General features: G+C 42.2%; 1 protein-coding gene across 1 annotated transcript in view; it reads left to right on the forward strand.

Annotated features, from left to right (window-relative positions):
• Positions 1-26128, forward strand: part of DCT (dopachrome tautomerase) — a 32165-nt gene that overhangs the window by 780 nt on the left and 5257 nt on the right. The window contains exons 2-6 of the mRNA XM_045811104.2: positions 8365-8664; positions 10916-11016; positions 11150-11316; positions 12657-12836; positions 14861-14996. Coding sequence (XP_045667060.2) covers positions 8365-8664; positions 10916-11016; positions 11150-11316; positions 12657-12836; positions 14861-14996 — 884 coding nt within the window. The remainder of the gene's footprint in view (positions 1-8364; positions 8665-10915; positions 11017-11149; positions 11317-12656; positions 12837-14860; positions 14997-26128) is intronic.

A 26128-nucleotide genomic window follows, 5' to 3' on the forward strand; every position in this document is an offset into this window, starting at 1 on the left:
GGGTAGCCTTGGCATCTAGAAGACAGGCGTCCAAGGCAGGCGTTCGACGGTCTTAGCCTCAGCGTTTCTCATGTTTGGAACGGGTCTCAGGCAGAGTACATCTTGCTAGTTAAGGTTAGGGCTGGGTTGTCACTTTGCCACAGTCGGAGGGCTGTGTGGTGGGACAGAGTTCCTGCGAGCTGGGGAGGGAGAGTCCTAAGATAACCATGGTTTTTTCTGCTCTTGCCTGGTTTGGATGTGGGCATTTCGACATTTGCTTGGTGTCCCTCTTTCAGACTTTGGTCTCTCTTATGACTCATTTCTTTGAAATCTCTTTGCATTTCTTATGCCTCCAGCTCTTCTGAGCCTTCTCAAATCCTCTCCAGTAGCGCCTGTGTTCAGCGGCTATGCACAGCGGTGATAAACACTCAAAGGCTGGCAGGGCATTTGAAGCACAGAAAACACATGCGGCAACTTTAGCAAAGCCCTTGGCCGCTGTTCTACGGCAGCCAGCTGCATACCAAGTTTTCCTTTTTAAATTAATAATATTATTATTTTTTTGCTTTTGTTCTCATGTGATGCCGGCACATAGGGAATGCAAGTGATTAGGCTGTGTAGGGATATAAAAAGGTAAACTAAGGAAATGTACAAAGGACTGTGATGTCGATATAGGGATGTTAGTTTTTGTGAACTTGTAAAAAATTCTGACCATATAATCGTTTTGTGGTCATATTGTTAATTCTGAGACTCAAAGGAACTGTTAGTTTTGTGTTGGGTATTCGTTGTGACAAATCCTGAACATATACTATCCATTTTCTTTCTTTCTTTCTTTCTTTCTTTCTTTCTTTCTTTCTTTCTTTCTTTCTTTCTTTCAAGATTTTATTTTTATTTATTTGAAGAGAGAGAGACAGCCTTCGAGAGAGGGAACACAAGCAGGAGGAGTGGGAGAGGAAGAAGCAGGCTCCCAGCGGAAGAGCCCGACATGGGGCTCGATCCCAGAACGCCGGGATCACGCCCTGAGCCCAAGGCAGACTGCTTAACGACTGCGCCACCCAGGCGCCCCTATCCATTTTCTTTCTGAGCTAATTGAACATTTTCTTCTAGAGATATTATCTCATGGATTCTCCTGGCTTTTGTCTGAGTACCAGCAGGTTTCATATTACCTGTGTGATTGAAACCACTCTACGCAGTAACTTCTTTGTCTATGACTCAAAAATTCTTCCAGAACTTAGCCAAATCAATGATAGAGTGCTACCACTTACAACGGTTGAGCATCTCCATTTATGGAATCCTGGGGCAGGAGCTATTAAAAAATCAGTTGTGACTCTTACCTCTTCTTATCATCATCTACTTAATATTTTTGACCTGGTTAGCAAGTTTGTTTGGTTTTCTTTTGTTTTTCAAAGGTGAAGATGGAGAGAACAGAGAATGGTAGAATAGAGGGATCATTATAATCTCCCTTTCCAGAAGGCAGCCCTATAAATATTCCTCCAGAAGTGACAGGATGTTAGGGTCACAGTGACCTACTTCCTTACGTAAAAAGGGATTCCCTGCTCTGAGGAGGATGGACATACACCTAGGAGGCAGTGGGTCAGAAAGAGGGTTTGGCCTGTGAGTCCGGACTGTTAAAGACATCACATGTCTGTAGGACAGTTCAAGGAACAGAGCTTTCTCCGTGTCTATGGTTTCCGTTGCCAGCCATTGTCAAGGCTATGACTGCTCCTGAGACCAACTGCCAGCCTATGGCTCTCCTCCCCTCCTCCATGATTTGATCTGTGTAGACTCATTCAGGACCATTGCTCTTTCCATACCAACTCTGGATGGCTCCACTTATATTGGCTAAATGGTCTTATTCTTTGAGTCTCAGGGCATCAGACCAAGTCCTAGTGGCTGAGCTGGAAACCAAATTATTATAAACAGTAATCACCATTCTGTGATGTGTCATGTGTCCCAAAGGAAGACATAGGACCTTCATTCAGCTTATTCTCCCCCAAAGAGTGAGTTGATTGTCTCCCAAGGGTAGCTTTTCATGGTTTGGGAAGCAGTCTTCAGAATTTAAACCTGATCCCAAAACCTAAATGCAAAAGCCCTCCTCTCTGTTATCCTCACAATTTTTTTGCGAATAGGGTTCCTAGGATTCTTCAAGGTCACCCAAAATTTATTAAGGAAGAGATGTAGTTTAGCTTCTGGAAACCAGACTATTGATGACCCTGAACTTTGTTAGTGCAATGGAAAAATAAATAGGCCATTTATCTATCAATGGACATTTAGATTGTTTCTGCATCTTGGCTCTTGGGAATAGTGCTGCCATAAACATGGGAATGCTAATATCTCTATGAGATCCTGATTTCAGTTCTTTTGGACAAATATCCAGAAGTGGAATTGCTGGATCATATGGTCATTCTATTTTTAATTTTTGAGGAAGATCCATATTGTGTTTTTCCATAGTGGCTGTGTCATTTTGCAATTCCACCAACAGTGCACAAGGGTTCCAGTTTCTCCACATTTGAGCCAAGTGGTATATACATCTAACTGCATACTATTCAGCCTTAAAGAAAAGGAGGAAATCGTACAGTATGTGACAACATGGATGAACCTAAGCGGCATTATACTAAGGAGATACGTCAGTCACAGAGAGACAAATAGGGCAGGATTCTACTTATATGAACTAAAATCAAATTCATAGAATTGAAGAGTGGAATGCTAGTTACCAGGGGCCAGGGGAGTGAGACAGAGAGAGTTAGTAATCAGTGCACAGAAAGTTTCAGTTAGGCAAGATGAATGAGCTCACAAGAGCTAATGTACAACATTGCACCTAGAGTCAACGATAATGTCTTGTACACTTGAAAATGTGTTAAGGGGATAGATCTCATGTTAAGTGTTCCAACTACAATAAAATAAAATAAAATAAAATAAAATAAAATAAAATAAAATAAAATAAAATAAAATAATAAAATAAAATAAAATAAAATAAAATAATATAAAATAAAATAACTCTATAGTCTTCACGAGCTTGAAGTGGTAAAAGATATTAGCCTAACAAAGAGAAATAAAAACAAACTCTGGAAGGGAAACCCCCCTAATTGATGTGCTCAAATCCTCTGGAGAGAACTTCTCTATTCTCTGGGGGGATAAAATTGAAACCCTAAACCTACCGACCTTAATTGTCATGAAGAGCTGAATTTCAGGAGACTTTGGCATTAGCTCTTCGCCTTTTACGTCTGACTTGCCAACTGGCGTTTCTGAGAACATACCAGTTGCAGCTGTGTTTTTGGACTTTTGGAAAACGTGCAGACCACATAGTTTTTGAACAGTTGTCAGAGAACTTCTTGTTTGTACAAGTGACTAAGTGCCTCCATTTTTCCAATCTCTGAAATGGGGATAATGATGAAACCGCACTTGTAAAATCTTTTTGAGCTCTGTAGATGAAAGGCTCTCTGTGAGTATAAAGTATTGTTATTAAAATAATAGAATCTCTAATTAAAAGGAATAGGCTATTTAGAGCTCCCTGTAAATTCACTAATCGGTGGTCTTTAGGCTTATTTAGTCTAATAGCTTTCTGAGGTTGAGCTGGTACAGTTCATGTAGGAACGTGCCCGGCTTGATCGTTCTCACTCCCTTTTCCATTGCTGTCCAAGTCCTAAGTAGGTTTATGACCTTGTCTTTTTAAATTTAAATTTTTGCCCAAGGACATACTCAATAGTAGATAGATTGGTATCTCGGGATCCTTTAGTTTTCTTTCTCTCTCCATTTTCCAGTAAGAAAATGCCATCTCTTCTAAGAGGCCCATCTTGTATTTTTTGGTGCTGTTATTGGTAGATTACGGGAATAAATGAACTCAGGTTAAGTTGATGAAGGGAACCAGCAGGGAATCTAAATTAGAGAAACAAGCATTTGTGTGCTGGGCTTCCATGTTGTGGCACTTTTCCGTTGTCAGCAGCATTTTCATGAATTCTTTGGACCATGTTTAGAAGCTCCAAAGATAAAAGGGGCCTGACTGCAGAGCTTTTGGACAGATCCTGGAAAAGGGACTATTTTACATTTCTGGGTCATAGGTGAGCTCACATGCAGACAAATGCTTTCTTTTTTTTTAATTTATTGGGGTATAATCGATATAGGATATTATCTTAGTTTCAGATGTGCAACACAGACGTCTGACATTGTATACGCCGCGTAGAAGTTATTACCCGATAACGTTGACTATATTCCTCATGTTGTCCATTACGTCCCCACGACTTATGTATTTTGTAACTTGAAGTTCGTACTTCTTAATCCCCTTCCCCCATTTTGCCTCCTTCCCCACCCCAATTCTTTCTTCTTGGTCCTTCTACGTTGCTTTTCAGGGGCAAATAAAAGAAATGTCTTTGCTCAACGTAATTATGGAGCAGCTCTGGTCTTCTGAGTCAGAATTAATCATTTTGTCTTTTGTCTTCTGTGGTGCTTGGTTTATTCCTCTGTTTTCACTTTTCCCCACGGTTAGACTTGGTGTTGGGGGCTCATTGCACACACGGCCTTCATCTCCTGGATGAAGACACTGTGCCTTATGTCTACCTGTATCTCCTAGCACCTCATGCTTTTTATTCCAGCATTCATGGATTCATTTATCACCCACCCGACCGACGTTATTTAGCACCAGTGATGCTAGGCCCTTCAGGTCCAAAGGGGGGGAGGGACACAATATGATTTTTAAGGTGTCCACAGTATAGTGGATGAGGAAGACAGCATGAAAACAAATACAATACTGCTTCTAAGTGGTATCTAGTAATAATAACAACACTTAACATAGGGCTGACTAGGTACCAGACACTATTCTAAGTGCTTAATATACTAACCTGCTTATTTTCCATAAGAACTCTGTGAAGTAGAACTCTTATCCCATTATGACGGATTTGGAGACGTGAAGTTCAGGGTTATAAAGCATGGCAACTTCTCTGAACATAACAAGCGGGAGCACAGAGGGAGGCGGGCTGAGTTTTGACTGCCCTTTACGCAGTAGGTGTTAATAAATTATCTGTTGAATAAACAGATGAGGGAGATAATTAGTTATCGATCATTTTGTTTCTAGCAATCAAAAATAATTGTGGTAAAGGAAGTGAAGGAATATTAAAAGTCATGGCATAAGTTATGAATTACTCAATTTCAACAAAATTCAGAGACAAGTTTTATGCATTTAAATGTAGAAATGTGGGGCGCCTGGGTGGCACAGCGGTTAAGCGTCTGCCTTCGGCTCAGGGCGTGATCCCGGCGTTATGGGATCGAGCCCCACATCAGGCTCCTCCGCTATGAGCCTGCTTCTTCCTCTCCCACTCCCCCTGCTTGTGTTCCCTCTCTCGCTGGCTGTCTCTATCTCTGTCGAATAAATAAAATCTTAAAAAAAAAAATAAATGTAGAAATGTATTAAGTCGCTTATGATAAAATTGAGGTGTGCTCTTCTTCAGCATTTTGAAAGAGAGACTCACTCTCTTAATGCAAAGCTGCGGCTTTATAACCACCTCCAGTCATCTGGCTCTAGGTAAATGGCTGGAAGTTTGGGTATTTAGTATTCTTTGGATGTAGTTTTTCATTCGCTCTTCAAAAAATATTCTATTCCTGTAAAAACTGCCAGAGAAGATGATATGTTTTAATCAAAGGTGCTTTGAAACAGAGATGCAATTTTAGCAGGTTCCCTGGGGGAAAATAACTCTGGATTTGATGTATAGTATCTGGTACTATAGTAGTTGCTCAATAAATATTTATAAATAATTTGTACTTAATAGTTTCACTCTAGTAATCAATGTAAATTTTAATGTTTAACTGAAACTATTCCAAACATGTTTCAGTCTTGGGACTAGCAGAATTTTTTCCTTTTAAGTATTTTTTACTTACATTCTCATCGGGTGTTAAAACACAGTCAGCTGCAGATAACTGAGCTGTGTGAGGATAGTTAGGATATTTTATATGTTTTGTTTTTTTTTAAGATTTTATTTATTTATTTATTTGACGAGATACAGACAGCCAGCGAGAGAGGGAACACAAGCAGGGGGAGTGGGAGAGGAAGAAGCAGGCTCCTAGCGGCGGAGCCTGATGTGGGGCTCGATCCCATAATGACGGGATCATGCGCTGAGCCGAAGGCAGACGCTTAACCGCTGTGCCACCCAGGCGCCCCAGGATATTTTATATGTTATGAGGAGCATAGAACCCAAATAAATTACCTTAAGAAAAATTCTTCCTACTCATGATATGTTTAATGACATTTTCTTTAACCATCACAAAAATCCACTGGGTTAATAGAAAAGGAGGCCTGTGCATTTTTGTTTACATAATACAAATGCTAATCATTTTGTTTCATGCTATTGTAAAATTTTCTTTGTCTGTAGAAATTCAAATAATCCTCTCTCTACTATGGTCACAGTATTTTTTGCTTACCTCTGCTTTGGTATTTACAGTTTATCAAAACTATTTACAGGGCCTGTTTTTCCTTCTAATCCACAAGGTTAGGGAGAAAGAGGCAGAAGGAATTTTATGTTTCTTGCATTATCTACCACATGCTTTACACTTCTTTGTTTTTAGTTAATTTTTCAAAAAAAATTTTCAGCTGTATCGAGGTATGACTACACATGAAAGTGTACGATTTTTAAAGTGCACAAGTGACTTGGTTTTATATTTCTTTTATTCATTCAACAAATATTCATTTTGTATAAGGCCAAGCACAGGCCTAGGCAGTAGGATAACTACCTTCCACTTGCCTGTATCTGAGACAAGTAGATAATTACTGTTGGTGTGATAAATCCAACGGAGGGGGCATATGAGGTGCCCGGAGAGCTCAGGGTAGGGGCATCTGACCTTGTCAGAGTCAAGGATGACCTTGTAGACCACCCATCGTGAGGCTGAAAACAGGAGTAGGTAACCCAGGCAAAGAGCATTTAAGGAGATGATGAGGGAAAAGTGCTATGGGCTGAAGTGAGAGCCAGTAAGAAGGTCTGGGAGGAGGAGGAGGGGGAGGGGAAGGCAGGGGAGGGAGGCAGGGGAGTAGGAGAGGAGTACAGGTAGGGAAAGGAGGAGAGAAGGGGGAGGAGGATGGGGAAGGGGGAGGGAGGAAGGGACAAGGGGTTAGGGGAGGAGGAGGAGGAAGAGGGGGAAGCAGGAAGGAGGAAGGGAGGAGGGGAGGAGGGGGAGGGGAAGAGAGCAGAGTTGGTCTCCCCCATTAATGCTTTATGTAACCCCTCTAATCCTCTGGGAGATGAGCATTACTATCCCCTTTTGCTTCAACTTTTTGCTCCGATAATATTTAAATGTTTACTCTTTAATTTATCACCACCTAGGGAATGAGGTGCGGGTCATACCAAAAGTAGTAATCAAGACTAAAAAGGGAAAAGTCCAGGACAAGCTGAAATAATTTGCACTTTAGATGCTAATCAGGAAGATGCTTGGTTCCTTTGACCGGTACTCCTTCCCTGGGTTGATAAAGCAGGGACATTTGTGCCAGAGCCGAGGAGCCCTGCGGTGATTTGCACTTCGTGATACCGTGGCAGCTAATTCACCTTTATGACCCGCCAGCCTCCATTGATTTTTATCTTACCTCTGTCTCCTTTGCGAAATAAACCAGCTTTTGTAATGTTAGATTTCACCTAAATTCCCGGAAATCAGCTTATTTATTTCGGTTCCACTTTGAGCTGGGTGTATATTCTCCTACTTCTCTAAATCAGTGAACCCCTCCCTCTGTGTGGGTCCTGTTGCACGTGCCATAGGATAGCAGGGCTCAGCAGCATGGCCAGCCAAGAATGCTGTGCAGCCAGGGGGTGGGGGTGGAGGGAGGAAAGAGAAACTTGTTCTCCCCCAGTTCTGGAAGCCTGAAGTCCCAGGCCGAGGTGTCCGCGGGTTTGGATGCTTCTGAGCCCCCTCTCTTGCTTTCTCGGTGGCTGTCTTCTCCCTTGGTCTTTTCACCGTCTTTCCCCTGTGACTGCTAGTGTCCAAATTTCCTCCTCTTGAAAGGACACCAGTCATATTGGATTGGGGGACCACCTAATGACCCCATTTTTAACTTCGTTACCTCTTTGAAGACCTCAGCTCCCAATACAGTCATATACTGAGGAACTGGGGGTTAGACTTCAACACATGAATTTTGAAGGGACGCGGTCCACCCATGACAGCTTGTGATACCTTTCATATTGTGTCTTTGCTGGGAGTATTTCTAAGGAACTCTAGTGCTCTGTTCACTCGGAAATGCCAACATTTCAAGAGGAGAATAAGGGAAGGAAAGTTGCTTTCTTTGCCTTCTTGTAAACACCTTCATCTTCTCCTCCATTCTATCCCAGAATTCAAATTCAGACACGTCTTCCAAGTTACATACACTGACTCCCTCTTCCATCTCCCCCTCCCTTTTTTTTTCTTTTATACATAAACTAGGACATTTCGCGGGCTACAACTGTGGAGGCTGCAAGTTTGGCTGGACCGGCCACGACTGCAATCAGAGGAAAGCCCCGGTTATCCGGAAAAATATCCATTCGTTGACTGCTCAGGAGAGGGAGCAGTTCCTGGACGCCTTAGACCTGGCCAAGAACACGACACACCCCGACTACGTGATCACCACCCAGCACTGGCTCGGCCTGCTGGGGCCCAACGGGACCCAGCCCCAGATCGCCAACTGCAGCATTTATGATTTCTTTGTGTGGCTTCATTACTACTCCGTTAGAGATACATTATTAGGTGGGCTTTTTCCTTAGCCGAGGGTATATTATTATCGTTTGGGGCCGTGGGGGGATGGGTGCAGAAGTAATTTCCGGCAAGTTAATTAACAAGAGAGCAACCCCAGGAAGGGTTAGGCTTATGAAAGTCGGAGGTTTATCAAATGCCGCCGAAAGCTGGGATGGAGCACTTTCTACCCATACGTGGGCTGACATTTGGGGAAATGTTTTCTCCTGTCGTTGGCGTTTTGGGTTCAAAGTCTAAACTCTGCTCTATGAAGCTATTAATCTTCAAAGGTAAGAGTTGGTGAAGCGGAGGCAAATTCCTTTTGATTCCAGAAGAAAACATGTAGCCCTTCCTGACATTTCCCCTCAGATTAGAGGAATTAACCGAACACGTGCTAGAGCACATGAAACTTCTTGGTGCAGAATTAGAGTGTTTGTGTGGAGAGCGTATCTCGTTAAACCCGCGTGGGTTAGTCTGTAGACTTCTGGGTCCTCATTCACGGAGCCTGTAACATGGTGCAATGCTGCCGGGATCCTCAGGTTTGTTCGGAGTCGGATTGTCAAGGAAGAGCATGAGCTGCTCCGGCGATGGAGAGTTCCTCCTGAATTAGCCCTTTGAACCGTTACAGTGGATGCCTGGGAAAATGGTGCCCTGCCCTTTCTAGATTCTGCACATCGGGGCCTGTGTAAGACTGGGAATGGGAGTTGTTTGTTAAGAACTTCATTAATCTAGGGGCGCCTGGGTGGCACAGTGGTTAAGCGTCTGACTTGGGCTCAGGGCGTGATCCCGGCGTTATGGGATCGAGCCCCACATCAGGCTCCTCCGCTATGAGCCTGCTTCTTCTTCTCCCACTCCCCCTGCTTGTGTTCCCTCTCTCGCTGGCTGTCTCTATCTCTGTCAAATAAATAAATAAAATCTTAAAAAAAAAAAAAAGAACTTCATTAATCTAGTAGGACTAGCTACACCCTTGGATATTTCTCAGCCAGTGAATACACCGACGTCCGCTCGCTCTAGGGGGATGTGAGTCCGTTCCTGGTTCTACTCTGCGTATGGCTGTACCTCTTATCCCCACCTTTGGGGCCCCTTGTTGGGGTCAGGGTGAATGAAGACGTCAAGCTCCCTTTGAATAGTCAGATTCTCATTGGAATTGTCTGTCCTTGTGTTTATCACTGGCTCCCCCTTGCTTGGTCTCACCCCATCAGTTCATTTGGGGAACATTAAGCTTTGTTCTGAATTAAAACATTTAAAAAGGTCTGCGTAGCCCTCAGCGAGTGATAGCATGTCTTTCCTCAGCGTGAGTCCTTAAAAATCGTGCCTCTCCGCTAAGCATCTGTCTTTCTTTCTCGATAGATAAGGGGGCTCTTCTGGCTATAAACCTTTACAGTTTTCCTGTCATCACTTGGAGGAATTTTTGCTTTATGAGAGGGTTGTGTCCCAAGAGGGAAAGAAGACTATAGTTTCTGGTCATACCTAGGAATTAAATTTATATTCGTGTCTGTTCAGCTCTCTGAAGTTATTATAGGTACTTTGAAAGAGACCTAAAGTTAGCTAAAGTTTCTACATAACCATCAAAAGCTTTTACGAAAGGGGAAGAAGGATGGAATGGGCAGTAAGGGGGTCATTAAATTGCCCAGAGCTTTTCACTGAAATTGGCGGTTCCAGTGACCAGCCAAATTGGTTTGAATGTATTTTTCTCTCTTCTAGTCCTGGCGACCATGCTCGTCAGCTGGTGGTTGTAACTGATGGATGGGGGAGGCAAAATCCATGCAGGTTCTTTTTGGTGACATAAATGCCTGAATTAGGACGATGAGCCGTCCAAGTTACTTTATTATTAATTAATCCCTCCCTTGTAAATGAGTGCATTTGTAGGGAGTAGGTTAGAAAATGTCTTTGGAAAATACATTTCATTGAGGTCCTAATGATCTAATCCTTCCGATACTCTTATTTCATCTTAATAAAATGTTACTTAAAAATTAAATATTTGACCCGGACTCTCAAAGCTGAAATGACCTGAATATGTCTGGATCTCTGTTGACAAACTTTCGAGAGATGGAGAATTTACCCTAGAAATGCTAGTTTGCTTCTGAAATTGTTTTGTTGTTGCTGTTGTTGCTTTCAGAGCGATAAATGACAAAAACAAAAATTTTTTTTTTCAATTAGAACAGCATGGTCTTACTGGCTCTGCAGACACATTCCACTGGGGTAAGGATTCTTATTAAAAAAAATTCTATTCCATGAACTTTAATATGTTTCCCAATTGCTTTAGGACCAGGGCGCCCATACAAGGCCATCGACTTCTCACACCAAGGACCTGCCTTCGTGACCTGGCATCGGTACCATTTGCTGTGGCTGGAAAGGGATCTCCAGGTTGGTTGAAACTATGCATTCGGTATTTTTAATTTTGCGTTTGGTCAAGACCCATCTCAGTCTTTGCTTTATATGCTTTCTTGTTGTATTTGATATTATGAGTTAAATAACTAGGTACGCCCTTTGCTTTTAGCAACTCATCGGCAATGAGTCCTTTGCTTTGCCCTACTGGAACTTTGCCACTGGGAGGAACGACTGTGACGTGTGTACAGACCAGCTGCTTGGGGCAGCAAGACAAGATGATCCAACTCTAATTAGTCAGAACTCAAGATTCTCCAGCTGGGAAATCGTCTGTGATAGGTAATGATGGTGTTCCTGCAATGGAAATCCAGAGACCATATTTTCCTACGTCTGAGAGATGGAGAGGCACTTTGTATTTCTGTTTCTAATGCAGACTGGGTTCTTTTTACATGTTTCTGAAATTGGTTTTCCTGAGGGAAGTGGGATTTCAAAAAAAATCTGAGCACTTTTATTTAAAAAAAGCAGAGGTCTGGAAATCACACTTGTGAATCGAATGGGCTTGGTTATCATTTCTAGATCAACTGTTTTAAAAGTAGAAGTAGTTTCTGCATTCAGCCAAACATTTCTTAAGTACCGATCCTATTCCAAGCAGTGTAATAGTACTGAGAATACAAGGACGAATACAATAGAGCTTCCCTTTTGGATATCGTTTTATATTTACAAAGGCAGATTGCTCGTAAACAAATTACAACACGATGTGAAAAGTATCATGATAGATGTTAAGTGCAAAGCCAAGGAGAGCGTCAGGGGAAGTCTCTAAGAGGCAGAGGCGCAGTCCTCAAGCAGATGGAGGGGAGGGTGGTGAGTGTGTCCTAGATGAAGGGAACACCATGTATGAAACTGGACAAGTCTCTGGAAATAGTCCGGTATGGCTGGACCATAGGGCGATGGTGAGCTGAGAGGGGCAGGGGAATGGGGCAGGGGAGAATGATCTCTGAGGTACTGAGGAACACAGCATAAGCAAATGGGCAGCCTGCAGCCCATGGAGAATCCTGTCCTCAGTGATTCCTTACATTTGTTTCTTTTTTCCGGTACACGTCTCAAAAAAAGATTCCCCAAGAGGCTCTTCCGCCTTCCTTTATTATTTATTTATTTAGTTTTTAATGGTTTTATTTATTTATTTGCGAGAGAGAGAGCACAAGCAGGGGGAGGGGCAGAGGGAGAGGGAGAAGCAGGCTCCCGGCTGAGCAGGGAGCCCAATGTGGGGCTCGATTCCAGGACCCCGGGATCATGACCTGAGCCAAAGGCAGCCGCTCAACCTATAGAACCACCCAGGCGCCCCCTCCATTCCTTTATTTATCTGTTTCCTCCAAATCTGCCTGTTTTTAACCCAAAGGCTCTAGCTCCCCTGCCCCGAGTCTTTGTTGAGTTTCCTTGAACGCACCCCTAGTCTGGGTGTGTATGTGTTTGTGGGGGTGTAGGCCAGTCTAGCAGGAATTCCCTCTCCTGCACCCCAGGCTTTTCCTACAGCCTTCTGGACAGTGCTCTCCAGCATGCTGGCGTGGGTAACTGCAATAAGATTTTATCATGACTAAGATTTTGATTGGTTTGCTTGGCCCAAAGTTATGATACTTATCCAAATTAAAACATGCCATTTTTACTCTCCTTACAACCCTTAGCCTAGATGACTACAACCGCCGGGTCACCCTCTGTAATGGGACCTACGAAGGTCTCTTAAGAAGAAATCAAGTGGGACTAAACAGTGAGAAATTGCCAACTTTAAAAGACATACAAGATTGTCTGTCTCTCAAGAAGTTTGACAGCCCCCCTTTCTTCCAGAACTCGACCTTCAGCTTCAGGTTGGTGCCCTGTTAGATGGCATTTTAAAATACTTTAAGATTTTCACGCCTCTGGCTGTGATGAACTGGAAGGACATCTGGGTGTTGGGAGCCGTGTACAAAGTTGAGTCATGCAGAAGGCTTGACAAGTAAGGGTAACAAGGAATCAGTGTTAGGGAGTCATTGTCCACCCACTACAATGGATAGTGTCGTTTTAATAGTTTCTAACGTAGCTGCTCAAAACCATCATTTGTATTTCTTTTTTTTTTAATATATTTTTTTAAATTTATTTATTCGACAGAGATAGAGACAGCCAGCAAGAGAGGGAACACAAGCAGGGGGAGTGGGAGAGGAAGAAGCAGGCTCATAGCAGAAGAGCCTGATGTGGGGCTCAATCCCATAACGCCGGGATCACGCCCTGAGCCGAAGGCAGACGCTTAAACGCTGTGCCACCCAGGCGCCCCCATCTTTTGTATTTCTAATCGTGGCCTATAAAGGCATAGTGTTCAGAACCAGCGTACTTCATTAAATAAGAGTATTTAAAAAATATTTTCTCATGCTCTTTTTCTTTTCTTTTAAATGTATCAGCCATAGACCTTAATATTGAAGTCTGAGATCTCAGAGGAGTATTACAGACCAAAGGCAACTCAAGTTACAGCACAGCAATGATGTTACAATACTTGAAATTTAAAGGCCAACTAATAATTTTCTCCCCCTAAAAAGACTTTAAGAATTGTGAGAAATAAGTAAGGAAATAAATAAGATTTTAAACAAAGATGAATGGGGCTCCAAAAAGACACGGTGGATAGATTCATGGTCTTCCCCCAAACCAGAGACTCTCTCTCCTAACTGAGTGTGAATTATATATCTGATGGGTTATTTGGGGCAGAGGTGTGGTAAACTGAAAAATGGAGAGGTTGTGCCAAGTGCAGCCGAGCTCAGAGTCTGCATGGGGTTGGACACAGCTCTCAGGGTAGTGTCAAAGGTCATATAAAGGCTGACATTTAAGACTGTTTGAAAAGGAGTATCTGTTTACTTTTCACAGTAGTAAAAATGCTATTGACATGGAGCGCAATCTTTACAGATTTGAGTTAAGGGAGTGGTTATCAAAGTGTGGGGCCCAGACCACTGCAATTGGCATCGCTTGGGAGCTGGTTAGAAACACAGACTGTAAAGACCCGGCCCACACTTCCTGATCAGAAACTCTGAGACTGGGGCACGAAATACTTGTCTCTTTCCAGTGATTCCCATGTATGCTCAAATTTGAGGATCACTTAGTTAGGATAAGGACAATTTGCATTTCCTAAAAATGGGGAGGAGAAGAAGACAAGTATGAGAGGAATTTGGGGATACATTTAGAAAGCTGAATATATTACAGTCAACCTGGAGGTCTATTTGGTTGAGAAATGGGAATATAAGATTATATGTTAATTCAGAAAATATTTCTGATCACAGACCCTGTGCTGGGCATGGTACTGAGCTCTGGCAATAAAAATCTGGAGAAAACACAGTCTGTGTCCTCTAGGACTTCCTAGTCTGGCATGGGAGACAGATAGGAAGGTAAAGAATTGTCATACGGTATATAAAAACCCACCTGAGCCGGTGCAGAAGTAGCATTGATTAAGAGTTCCCTCCCTTGATAGAAGATCGTCATTAAACGTTGGGACTAATTTGTTAGGACTAATTCGTTGGGACTATTTTTTTTTTTTTAAGATTTTATTTATTTATTCGACAGAGCTAGAGACAGCCAGCAAGAGAGGGAACACAAGCAGGGGGAGTGGGAGAGGAAAAAGCAGGCTCCCAGCGGAGGAGCCTGATGTGGGGCTCGATCCCATAACACCAGGATCACGCCCTGAGCCCAAGGCAGACGCTTAAGCGCTGTGCCACCCAGGCGCTCCTGTTGGGACTAATTTAATTAGCTATGACAGAGCTTCCCATGTCCCTACCCCATCGCAAGTCAGAAGACTGATATTTAGGCTAGAAACAATAAAAAGAGACCTTTATCAGTTGTAACTGTTGTCGCTGACATGCTGATTTTCTCTCAGGAATGCCCTGGAAGGCTTTGATAAAGCAAACGGCATCCTGGACTCTCAAGTGATGAGCCTCCATAACTTGGTTCATTCCTTCTTGAACGGGACCAGCGCTTTGCCACATTCTGCTGCCAATGATCCTATTTTTGTGGTACGTTCAAAGGCTCAGAATAGATGAAAAATTTTCTACGTAAGATGTTGGATTGATTTGCTTTTCAGTAAGATTAAGGTTTGGTGTTTTATTCTCTTTGTGAACAATGGGATGTATTCACATGTTAAATTCATTTTATTCTACGCCCTACAGGTGGTCAGGCAGCATTTAAAAAGTCCCCTTTTCAGAAACCCATGCGTTAGAAATGCTTAGTTTTGGAATGACACCACACGGGAGTTTATAGTCTAGAGGTGGATTCTTAAGTTAGCATAGTGATATTATAAATTATATCATGATTTAGCATAATTTATATAATAAATTAGTATAATGACAATAATTTTTCAATGATAAAATGAGTGAGGTTGAACAAGAGTGGTGGAACCACCATGACCCTCGCAGGAAGCCCAGCCACCTGGTACCTTTGGGGCAACACAGGAAGTCCACTCTATTGATGTTTGGTCCTGGCTCCCTCATTCACAAAGCGTTCTGCCTAAAAATGAGCTCTTCCTGCTGTCGTAATAGCACTGTGTCCACTTTGGACTGAATCTTCCACCGAACACACTTGTCAGAAGACAGTGTGGACCTCCCTGGGTGTATAAGAACCGGTTCTTTCATTCCTTCTGTGTCTACTCGCTAATCAATGGAGGTGTACCAGAATCCGGTCTTTACTTGCTTTCATGGTTAGTATGACCTAGTAACAAGTTTACTTGTTGGACTATGGCCAACACCCACCCCCAAATGCAGGAGGCTGCCTATGTGTAAGAGAACCTGGTAGTGCTGAACAGAAAAATTGGTTTGGGTCAGTTTGCAAACTTGCAGGTATATTCAGTTATTTCTTTTTTGTTTGCATATGAGTAGATTCTACTCTAATTTAGGATAAAAACTAATTTACTGACTTAAATAACTGGGAAACTGAGGAGTGCTGCTGGCTTCAGGTATTGTTGAATCTGGGGTCTCAAATGACATCAGCTCTGTCTCTGTCTTCATAAACAATCTCTTTCCATGTGCTAACTGAGCTAGCCATTGGCAGCCACAAATATACACGCTACCAGCTTAGCACGTGGGGCAGGGACCAGAAGCAGCCGTGTTACCACCGTAGCGCACAGTCCCAGGATTGGCCAGCTCTGGATTACCTGCCCTCCATGAACCAATCAGTGTGGCAAGGGGAATGAGGTATTCTGAATGGCCAGAGTAAGTTCACGTGTTCACCCTGGTTTTCCCGGCATGTGAGTGAGCCCTGCACACACTGCTACAGGGAGCTTCCTGCAGGAAAGAAGGTTTGTGTTAGTCAGAAGAGGGATGGAGCATGGGGAAAGGAGTGCTGGACAGAAAAAAAATGACAAATGCCTTCAATTAATACAAAAACCGTATTTGATGTCCCTTAATTTATTAACTGGCTTCGTATCTCTAAGAGGAAATACAGCCAGTACAGAGAGAGCGGTTGCTGACTATGAAGGAACCTTACAGTTCTTTAAAATTCTAAGTGTGAGGAACTAACTCCCTTGCTATGTTTGAGCCTGATTTCTGTCTCCCTTTAAAACAAAAGGAAAAACAGAAAGAAACTCGACAGTGGGATTGGAAATGTTAGAATCCCAAGCTACAGTAGTTTTAAAATCTGCTCACCAAGGGGGCTCTCTGGAGACTAACAAAACAGGGAAGGTGCAGGTCGGGGCCATGTTATCCCCGCGGTCCTTGGTCAGCGCCCTCCAGCGGAAGACCGCAAGGAACACTGGTGGCGAACACGTGGTTGCATGATCGCGTAAGACCAAGGATGGTGTATCCCTTGTTGTTGGGACACCCTGGGAAACCGTCTAGTGGCTCAGGTGCTAGAAAAGAATGGAAGGATTTGGGCTTGTGCTAGCTGATTTGGGGAGGGGCTAACGAGGCAGGGCTTTGCTCTGGATTGGATGCTGTCAGGAAGCAGGGGCAATTCTATGATGAGTACCCCCCAATAATTCTTAGTAATTGGTGGAGAAGTGGGAGTCGCTTATATTAGCCGGGAAAGGGCTGATGTTCATGTTAGGTATTGTATGGTTTGGAAAAGGTTCAAGTTTTGTCTACATTCAGAGACAATCATGGAGTTGTCTCGTTTTTGTCCTGATCCATCGCGGTCACGGAGAGACCTTGTTTGATGTTGATGTTCCATGATTGTTTATGCCCAGCAGAACACCAAGGCCTCCTTGATAGTGCCAGGTCCTCTCCAGGATGTCTGGGGCTGTATTTTTCCCCCTGAAGTACAGCTCACCAGAGCTGGCTTAGAGCCTTTGGACTTCTTAAACATTTGTATTCCAGCTGCTAAACCCCTACCCTGTCTCAGCTTTACAGATACTTAACTCGCTACCCACTATTTTAACCCTCTGCCATCAGGGTTGTGTGTCTTGGATGGATGGTTTCAGAGCAATTCAAAGAAGAAATTTCACCACTGGTCGTTTTTTATTTTGCCAGCATTTTGAATTTAAATTATTATCTAGGATAGATTGTATTGTAGCAAACAAACACTTTATGGGGTTTTTTCCCCCAGAATTTTTCCTCACCTTAATGTTAATTTTAGTAGTGTATCTTAGTCTGCTCAGGTTGCCATAACAAAAATAAAATAGACTATTAAACAACAGAAATTTATATCTCACAGTGCTGGAGGCTGAAAGTCCAAGATCAAGGTTTGAGTGACGTGGTTCCTAGGGAAAGCTCTCTTCCTGGCTTACAGACCAGGCCTTCTTGGTGGTGGGTTCTTACCCAGTGGAGAGAGAGGCAATGAGCTCTCTGGGGTTTCTTCTTCTTCTTCTTCTTCTTTTTTTTTTTTTTAAAGATTTTATTTATTTGAGAGAGAGAGAGAGAGAGAGACAGCCAGTGAGAGAGGGAACACAAACAGGGGGAGTGGGAGAGGAAGAAGCAGGCTGCCAGTGGAACATGGAGCCCGATGCGGGGCTCGATCCCACGGACCTGGGATCACGCCCTGAGCCGAAGGCAGACACTTAATGACTGAGCCACCCAGGCGCCCCTGGGGTTTCTTCTTATAAGAGCACTAGTCCTATCATCTCAGGGCCCCACACATATGAACTTATTTAACCCTAATTACCTGTTTTAGGCCCCATCTCTGAATACAGTCATATTGGGGGTTAGGGTTTCAACACATGAATTTGAGGGGGCCGTAATTCTGTCCATACCATCAGTTTAGAGCAGTTTGTTTTTCTGGACTTCTGGGAGGCCACATGGCATAGTCAAAAGAACACTGGATTACAAGTCAAATAACTCTTTTATTTAGTCCTGAATTGTGCAGTCTTGGGAGGCTCATTGAACCGTGTGAAGCCTCTGTTTCCCCCTCTGCAAAGTGCAGGTCACAGGGCTTGATCTGGTGCTGGAGGGGAGTGGTGTGCTCATTAATGCAACACTTAATAGACTAGAATAATACGAAGCTGCTTTAGAAACTGCCAAGGACAATACAAAAATTATCATAAGACAACAACGTGTTTTATGGTAGTCGCTGGGAAAGAATTAGAGAAATATATGTCGGCTTTGAATTTCCAAGCCTTAATTAAGGTTTCTTATCTTGTTCTCCATGGCAGACAGTTGGGCCCTAAGGCAATTTTACTGACAAGACATACTGAGGTATTTCAAAGGTGATTTATTATTTTTACTCCACTCAGGGTACAAAAAAAGGAGATATGAAGAGGGAGGTAAAGGTAGAGCTCACGATGCTCTAAGCTTGCCTGGTGGTGTGAAGGTCTGGGTAGCTCTCTGGATTCCCAGGTGGATGAATGCCTGGCAGAGGTGAGCTGTGGGAAATCAAGAGATGGAGCAGTTGATGAGCGAGTCCTTTTTTCTAGAAAGCGTTTCTTTCCTCATATTTGTATAACAAAACGTGAAGGAGTTGTCAGAAATGTGGACTCTTGATCCCAACTCCAACAAGGTGGGGGCTTCCGTGCAAGCTCTCCACAGCCATCTTAGCTCTTCTGTAGGATGCTTGCCTTATTCATTGTTTCTAACTTGGTATTTCACATCATTTTTCTGGCTGTTGTCTCAGCCATCAGCTTATGCCAAGCAGTTTTTGTGTTTCCCTTCTCTGCTATATGTCTTTACATCTATTTATCTATACTATATTTCTCTAAATCGGTTTTTACAAAACATACATTTTCAACTATATAATTTATACACACAGTCCATATTCATGAGAAAAAATGTCACAGTACTCCTTATCCAGTACTCCAAAATATTATGAATAGAACAGCAGAATCTTCTGGCAAATTAAGGATTATACGTCTCCACACAACCTTTCTCTCCTGCTAAAGGAAATAAGGGTGATGCTAGTAACTTGCTTTTCAACATCCTAAGTTTCAAGATTGTTACATCTTATCTCCTTCTTTGGAGGATGCCCATTCCGTGGGTAGGGCTTGGCAACACTTTTCTGTGAGTGGCCAGATAGCGTGTGTTTTACCCTTTACAGGCCAAGTGATCTCTGTTGCAACTACTCAACCCTGCCACTGTAGCGGGAGAGCAGCCATAGACAATACATCTATGAGTGAGTGTGGTATTTTAATAAAACTTTATTTAAAAAACAGGTGGTGAGGGGTGCCTGGGTGGCACAGGGGGCACCTGGGTGGCACAGCGGTTAAACGTCTGCCTTCGGCTCAGGGCATGATCCCAGCGTTCTGGGATCGAGCCCCACATCAGGCTCCTCTGCTATGAGCCTGCTTCTTCCTCTCCCACTCCCCCTGCCTGTGTTCCCTCTCTCTCTGGCTGTCTCTATCGCTGTCGAATAAATAAATAAAATCTTTAAAAAAAAAAAAAAACAGGTGGTGAGGGGCCTCTCGGTGGCTCAGTTGGTTAAGTGTCCGACTCTTGATTTTGGCTCAGGTCACGCTCTCAGGGTCATGAGACTGAGCCCTGCATTGGTCTCTGAGCTGAGGGTGGCACCCGCTTGGGATTCTCTCCATCCCCATGCTCTCTCATGCTGTCTCTCTAAAAAAAGAGAGAGAGGGAGAAAAAAAAAGATAAAAAACAGGTGGTGAGCTCTGTTTGGCCCACAGGCTTTAGCGTGCCAACTCCTGCTCTAAGGAATTAATGTGGCTTCTCTGCAGTATTTTTTCTCTATCAGTCAGATTTCTCTTCCTGCTCTAGGAGAGCCCACATCATGACTATGGATGAGGAATTCTGGAACTTACACGTAGTTCAAAATACTAGATGTGTAATCATCCTTGTCTTCATTACTTTTAGTACCTTTAATATTTAAAATTTTATTCTTCTTTGGTATAAGTTATCATGTGCATATAAATAGACAAAAAGCCACAGGCTTTTTTTTTTTTTTTTTTTTTTTTTTTGCAGGCACGCAGTGCTTTGGCACTAGTTCCAGAACTCATATTACTTTAGGCTATTTACAGAGTTTCATGTTGAAGCCAATTCAGGCTTAAATAGTTCTCGCACATATTGAGATCCAGGTTAAAGCATTTCAATTAAAAGAGTGATAGCAAGGCAATTTATGCAAATATATTGCTTACGACATTTATTAAAATTATTTTCGTGAAATCTCTTCAAGCAAGAGAGGTACAAAGTTGTGTATGATCACAATACTGAGTAAAAGGTATAATGTTAAAATACAAGAAAAACTCTAACACCAGTCTCTGAAGTTCTAATAATTCATAGGGTAATTGAAGGAAATGCACACATTTATCGTGGAAAATACGATTAGGTCACGGAAATGCTGAGTAGTGCTGTCTTCAGTATTGAATTTTGGTATAATCTAGGGGGGAAAAAAAGGAAAAACCAATAGACCCTAAAGTTAAACAGTTGAATTAACTGCCAGTAAAGAAACTATGTTAGAGACTGAATATTTTCTTCCCAATTTCAAAGCAACTGTTCATGGACTGTGTTTGGATGTTATCCTTTTAGAAAGGTACATTCGGCAAGTTCTAATTCTCTCAATTCCTAAGTGACTGGGACATTCATAGGTTGCATGGCTAACACTCACTGCACAGCTCATGTGTCTGTTACCTTATACACTGAAATTCTACATGAATAGAATGTACACATAGTCTCATCATCATTTGTATTTCTTTTTTTTTTTTTTAAAGATTTTATTTATTTATCCGACAGAGATAGAGACAGCCAGCGAGAGAGGGAACACAAGCAGGGGGAGTGGGAGAGGAAGAAGCAGGCTCATAGCGGAGGAGCCTGATGTGGGGCTCGATCCCAGAACACTGGGATCACGCCCCGAGCTGAAGGCAGCCGCTTAACCGCTGTGCCACCCAGGCGCCCCCATCATTTATATTTCTTAACAGTGACTAACAGTTGGGTAAGATAGCTCCATTAATTTAGGGAAAAAAAGCAAGAAAAGAGAAAATGAGTTTCTAAAAACAAGAATCTAATGGACTACATGAAGTTAATCCCCTTCTGACTCTACTGTTCTAGGCTGTAATAAAATTAGTAAAATTAATAAGTCATAATAACAAGTGTAAAATACTTGTGGGTTGGTATGAGTTTAGTTAAAAAATTTAAAAAGAAGAATATAGGACATTGCTTCTCTCTCCCCAAGAGTGAAGCACTTAAAAATGGATCCATTTTATTCATCTTTCTTACAAAAGAAAAAGCCTATCAATTGGTTAAGCATTCGACTCTTGATTTTGGCTCAGGTCACAGTCTCAGGTTGTGGGATCGAGACCTGCCTCAGGCTCCTTGCTCAGCGGGGAATCTGCTAGAGATTTGCTCTCTCTCTCTAATCTTTCCCCCCACCCCCAAATAAATGAATCTTAAAAAAAAGAGAAAAAGCATAATTAGGCTAATACCTTGAGTATTTAAATTAACATTGTTTCATGTTAATTTCTAATTTTTTAATAGTTTAACAATTCTTAATGATTTAGGTTACAGAAATATTGGCAAAAAGATTTTTAACTGTCTGTAATTCTGTCTCAATTTTCTGCTTATTTCCTCTCATAGTCTGTGTTTGTACAATTGCACTTAGAATGCAGACTCTTTAGGTTGTTACATAGTTTCCTAAATATGTTGTTTTCAAAATTTTAAAATAGATAATGCAATAAGGGGTTCAAATATAAGAGACATAAGATGAAGTCTCTGTATCACTACCATCTCCCAGCTAGTTATTATCATTTTCCCCTATTCTTCCAGGTTCGTTTTATAAATATATGAGCAAATATGTTATCTGAATGGCAGCATGCTACAGACACTTCTGTGATTTCATTATTTTTATTTGTATTTTTTACTTTTTCTACATCATTCCACAGTGGTTCATAAAAGCCATTCCCTTTTTCATGGCTGTATAGTATTCTACAGTGTGGCTTTATCATGAAATTTTTAACCAGTTTTCTATCAATGGCATGTAGGTGGTTTCTAATCTCTTGCTTGGCAAACGATGCTTACGTGCATGGTCATGTAGAGGAAGTCAAGAGAATAGAATTACCAGGTCAAAGATTAAATAAATGCATTTGAAATGTTGGTAGATACAGCCAAATCGCCTTGCAGAAGGTTGAATAAGGCTACATTTATTTATTTGATGTATGTACTTTTAAGCAACTGAGATGAAGTTACTCATTCCTATGGAGTCTGACACCTTGGTGAGTTTTACAAGAGCTCAAGGATTGGAGATGGTGGCTGGCCATCGGCTTGGGCGGAGTGTCCCACGATGGCAGGATTTCTGCACTCTTGGCCTAAGGGATATTTTGGTTTTTTGACTTTGTAGGTGCTAAATGGCACCTGAAGAAGTTCTTTTCAACTCTAAACTTCGTAAGGATAAACCCATGGTCTATTGAGAAGAACTAAACCAATACTAAGAGATGAGCTATGTACTCTTCGTCATTGATGAAATTAAGTAGTGTAATGGCAAACCACATTTACATACAAATCTAAAGTGGTTATAGCACTGATTTGGGTTCCTTTCTCCTAGAGTTTTGGTGATTCCTTAGGCATGAATGGCCTAGGAGTATCTCAGTTCTTATCTAGAATCTCTTCTGACATCCCCCTGGTTCTCTCTCCCCCACCTGCTTATGACATATGCTGAACTGGTAACTTCTTTTAAAGCTGTCATACTAATAGCAGAACCTTCTGTAGCCCTCTGTTTCATGTGTTCAATGTTTAGTCCTTAAAGTATAAGCTTTCTTCCTCAAGGGCTCAACTGATATTTCTTTATTAAATTGAGATATAACCAACATATAAAATTAAGTTAGTTTCAGGTGTACAACATAATGATTCAATATTAGTATATATCACAAAAACAGTCATCACAATTAGTCTAGTTGCCATCTGCCACCATACATAATTGATATTTTTTATATACATGCCAATATATCTTACATACCATGTATATTGCATATGTTTTATGTATACTTATGTATATTTTGTATACAATGCTATTATACATATGTAGAAAGGGTGCTTTATCTTTTTTTTTAAAGATTTTATTTATTTGAGAGAGAGAGAGAGAGCATGAGCGGGGTGGGGAGGGGTAGAGGGAGAAGCATGGGGCTCGATCTCAGGGCTCGAACCCAGGACCCTGGGATCATGACCTGAGCTGAAGGCAGATGCTTAACCAACGGAGCCACCTAGATGCCCCTACCTCAAGTTTTAAATGGAACCTCCCATATGAAACTGGGGGTGTCTGTTGTGTGATTTCCGAGTGAGCATATATGAGCTCTCAAAGGAGCAGAACATTATCACAGTAAGATTCACTCTGACCATGAATGATGTCTTCTGGATAGGAACACGTGGACTCAGGTGGTGAAAAGCACGGTGTGCTGGTCTTTGGTGATGGACTGGAGCCTGCCATCGTTATGACAGGAATCCGATTGTGCAGGTATCTAAGTTAAGGTTAAGTTTGATAGTAACTTTATCTTCCACCGATCCTGAAAAACATATGCACACTTCCTGTATTTTATTCAAGTTTCTTTATGCCTGCAAGCACAATAGCCATTGATGAACTGCTTTTTTCTGCAAGGGTTGCACTGAAAAAATTTTACCTTGAAAGCCCATGGAATCACATTTTCTTCAATACTGCCTCCAAGGTGACGTTTTTTCTTCCTGTACCTATCCTTACATTATTGGAGCAAAATGGAATGGGTTTGTGAACCAAAATTTGTAACCTCATTTCTGAAGCACTCAATTTTTAATACCCAGCTATAACGAAGTATCTCTATAGCAGACATAAGGCCACCACAGTGTACTGTTACTTTATTTTTGCTTGTATTTCGTACCCTCCAAATACCTTTAGCCTTCACAGAGACATTAAATGAGCTCATTTCTGACTCACGTCAAACAGAGATACTATTAGTTTCTCAAGGGCGATCCGAGGTACCTTGTTTGGGAACAATGCGCACAACTCCAACAAAAATACCTATGCTACAGGTCGCACCGCTCCTCGTTATGGCTGTGGAGACGTTATTGCCTGCAGCGTTTGTTTACGGCATTCTTTGCATCTTCTTGGCACACCCTAGCCTCTTTTACTACACTCTGTAAATTGGCTGCTCTGTATAGAGTTCCTACTAGAGCATTTATTGTATAATGTTTTACAGCTTCTCTGAGACCTGTAATCTCTCCTTGTTATTTTGCCCTGTTCTTTTATCTCTCCAAATTCTGAATTGCTGCAGAGTCTTGTCCCCTCCTTAATTATTCACACTTTGCACTGGGTGAATTCTGGTGTTTTCCAAAAGTTATTTGCCTCTTGCAGCACTGAACCTGGATCTTTCTGCGTCCTGAGAGTCCCTTGTCTTTTTTTCTAATCACAATTTGATCTCTGACTTGAATTCACACAGTATCTAAAAGCTCAGGAGATACTGTGTGACCTTCTTTGGAAAATACACTCTGGTGCACACCTAGATACTTCTTCTGTGTATCACTTAGGATTTGGTTCAGCTGCTTAGAACAGAAAACCGGTTATAGAAGCTCAAACACAAAAGAGGTTTATTTTTCTCTTAATGTAAAAGATCCCCAGTGGCAGGCAGTCCAGGGCTGGTACAGTATCTCTGGAGTCATCACAGACCCTTCTGTGTTTTTCTCTCCCACCCTTGGTGAGTTGCTTCCTTTCCTAATTTTGTTAATTGGCAATTAAGATGGCTGCCGCCACTCCAGCCATCACATCCATGTTCCAGGAAACAGCAAGGATAAATGGAAAGGGATAAAGGGCCACTTTAAGCTGAGACCACCACCTTTAAAGAGCGTCCTTAGAAATCCCAGCCAGTGACTCCTAATTCAATCTCAGGGATAGTTTGATACTCAAATACACTCAAAATACAAAGGAAGTTACAGAGGAAGAAGAGGAGAGTGGATATTTGGTAAGCAATACTGCATGCCATGCTTAGGCGTCAGCCTCTGTTGCTTGGGCTCCATGCTTGTGGCAAAATTTCTATTAGAAACTGGCAGGCTCCCCAGGCTACGGCTGGAAGATGAAGCACAACTTCTCTGTCTGGGAACCTTCTAAACTTACCTGGAGTCCCCAGGATTCAGGACATGACGTACCATCTCAGCGACCTACACCAACAACTAACACTCAGCTCTTTTTTTTCAGGGCTGATGATTTTTCCTAAGCTCTCCTTGTAGGAAACATTGATGACTTACATTATCACGTGTCTTCCAAAGTTGTTGCTTATGCAGTAAATGTTATGCCTTTCCTTCTTTGGAACTTCAATTTTGTTACTCAAAGCTAAGGTTTTAGAATTAAGAAAAAAAATATTTTATCTCTGCAAAAGTCCAGGTCTTAAATTTGATGTTTTTGTTTTTAGGATGATTGTGTCTGCCATGAACTGTAAAAATCCATTCGGGAAAAAATCCCCTGAGTAAATCACTTGATTCTTTTAACTATCCTATGTGTAGCCATGTGAGACAGCAGAGGTAGAAAGTTGCTGTTGCCTGATTGGGGCAACTCACTGCAGGGAACCGCAGGGAAGACATGAGTAAACAGCAGCTACATAAGCCAGAAGAGCAATGCTCTTACAGGGTTTGAGAAGTACGAAGAGCTCTGAATTCGGGCTGAGAGCAATCAGGGAAAATGCTTCAGGGCGGGGACCATTGCACTGGTCCTTGATAGACTGATGCCAGAAAACAGAAGAAACAGGATTGCAAGCTGAGGAAAGAGCAGCAGGGGCCTCTTTAGTTGAATTGTACAAGAGTCAAAACTATTTTGCATGGCACTGTCT

Source organism: Ursus americanus, chromosome 10 (genome assembly GCF_024610735.1).
Source record: "Ursus americanus isolate L20-20 chromosome 10, mUrsAme1.1.p, whole genome shotgun sequence".
Lineage (NCBI taxonomy): Eukaryota > Metazoa > Chordata > Mammalia > Carnivora > Ursidae > Ursus > Ursus americanus.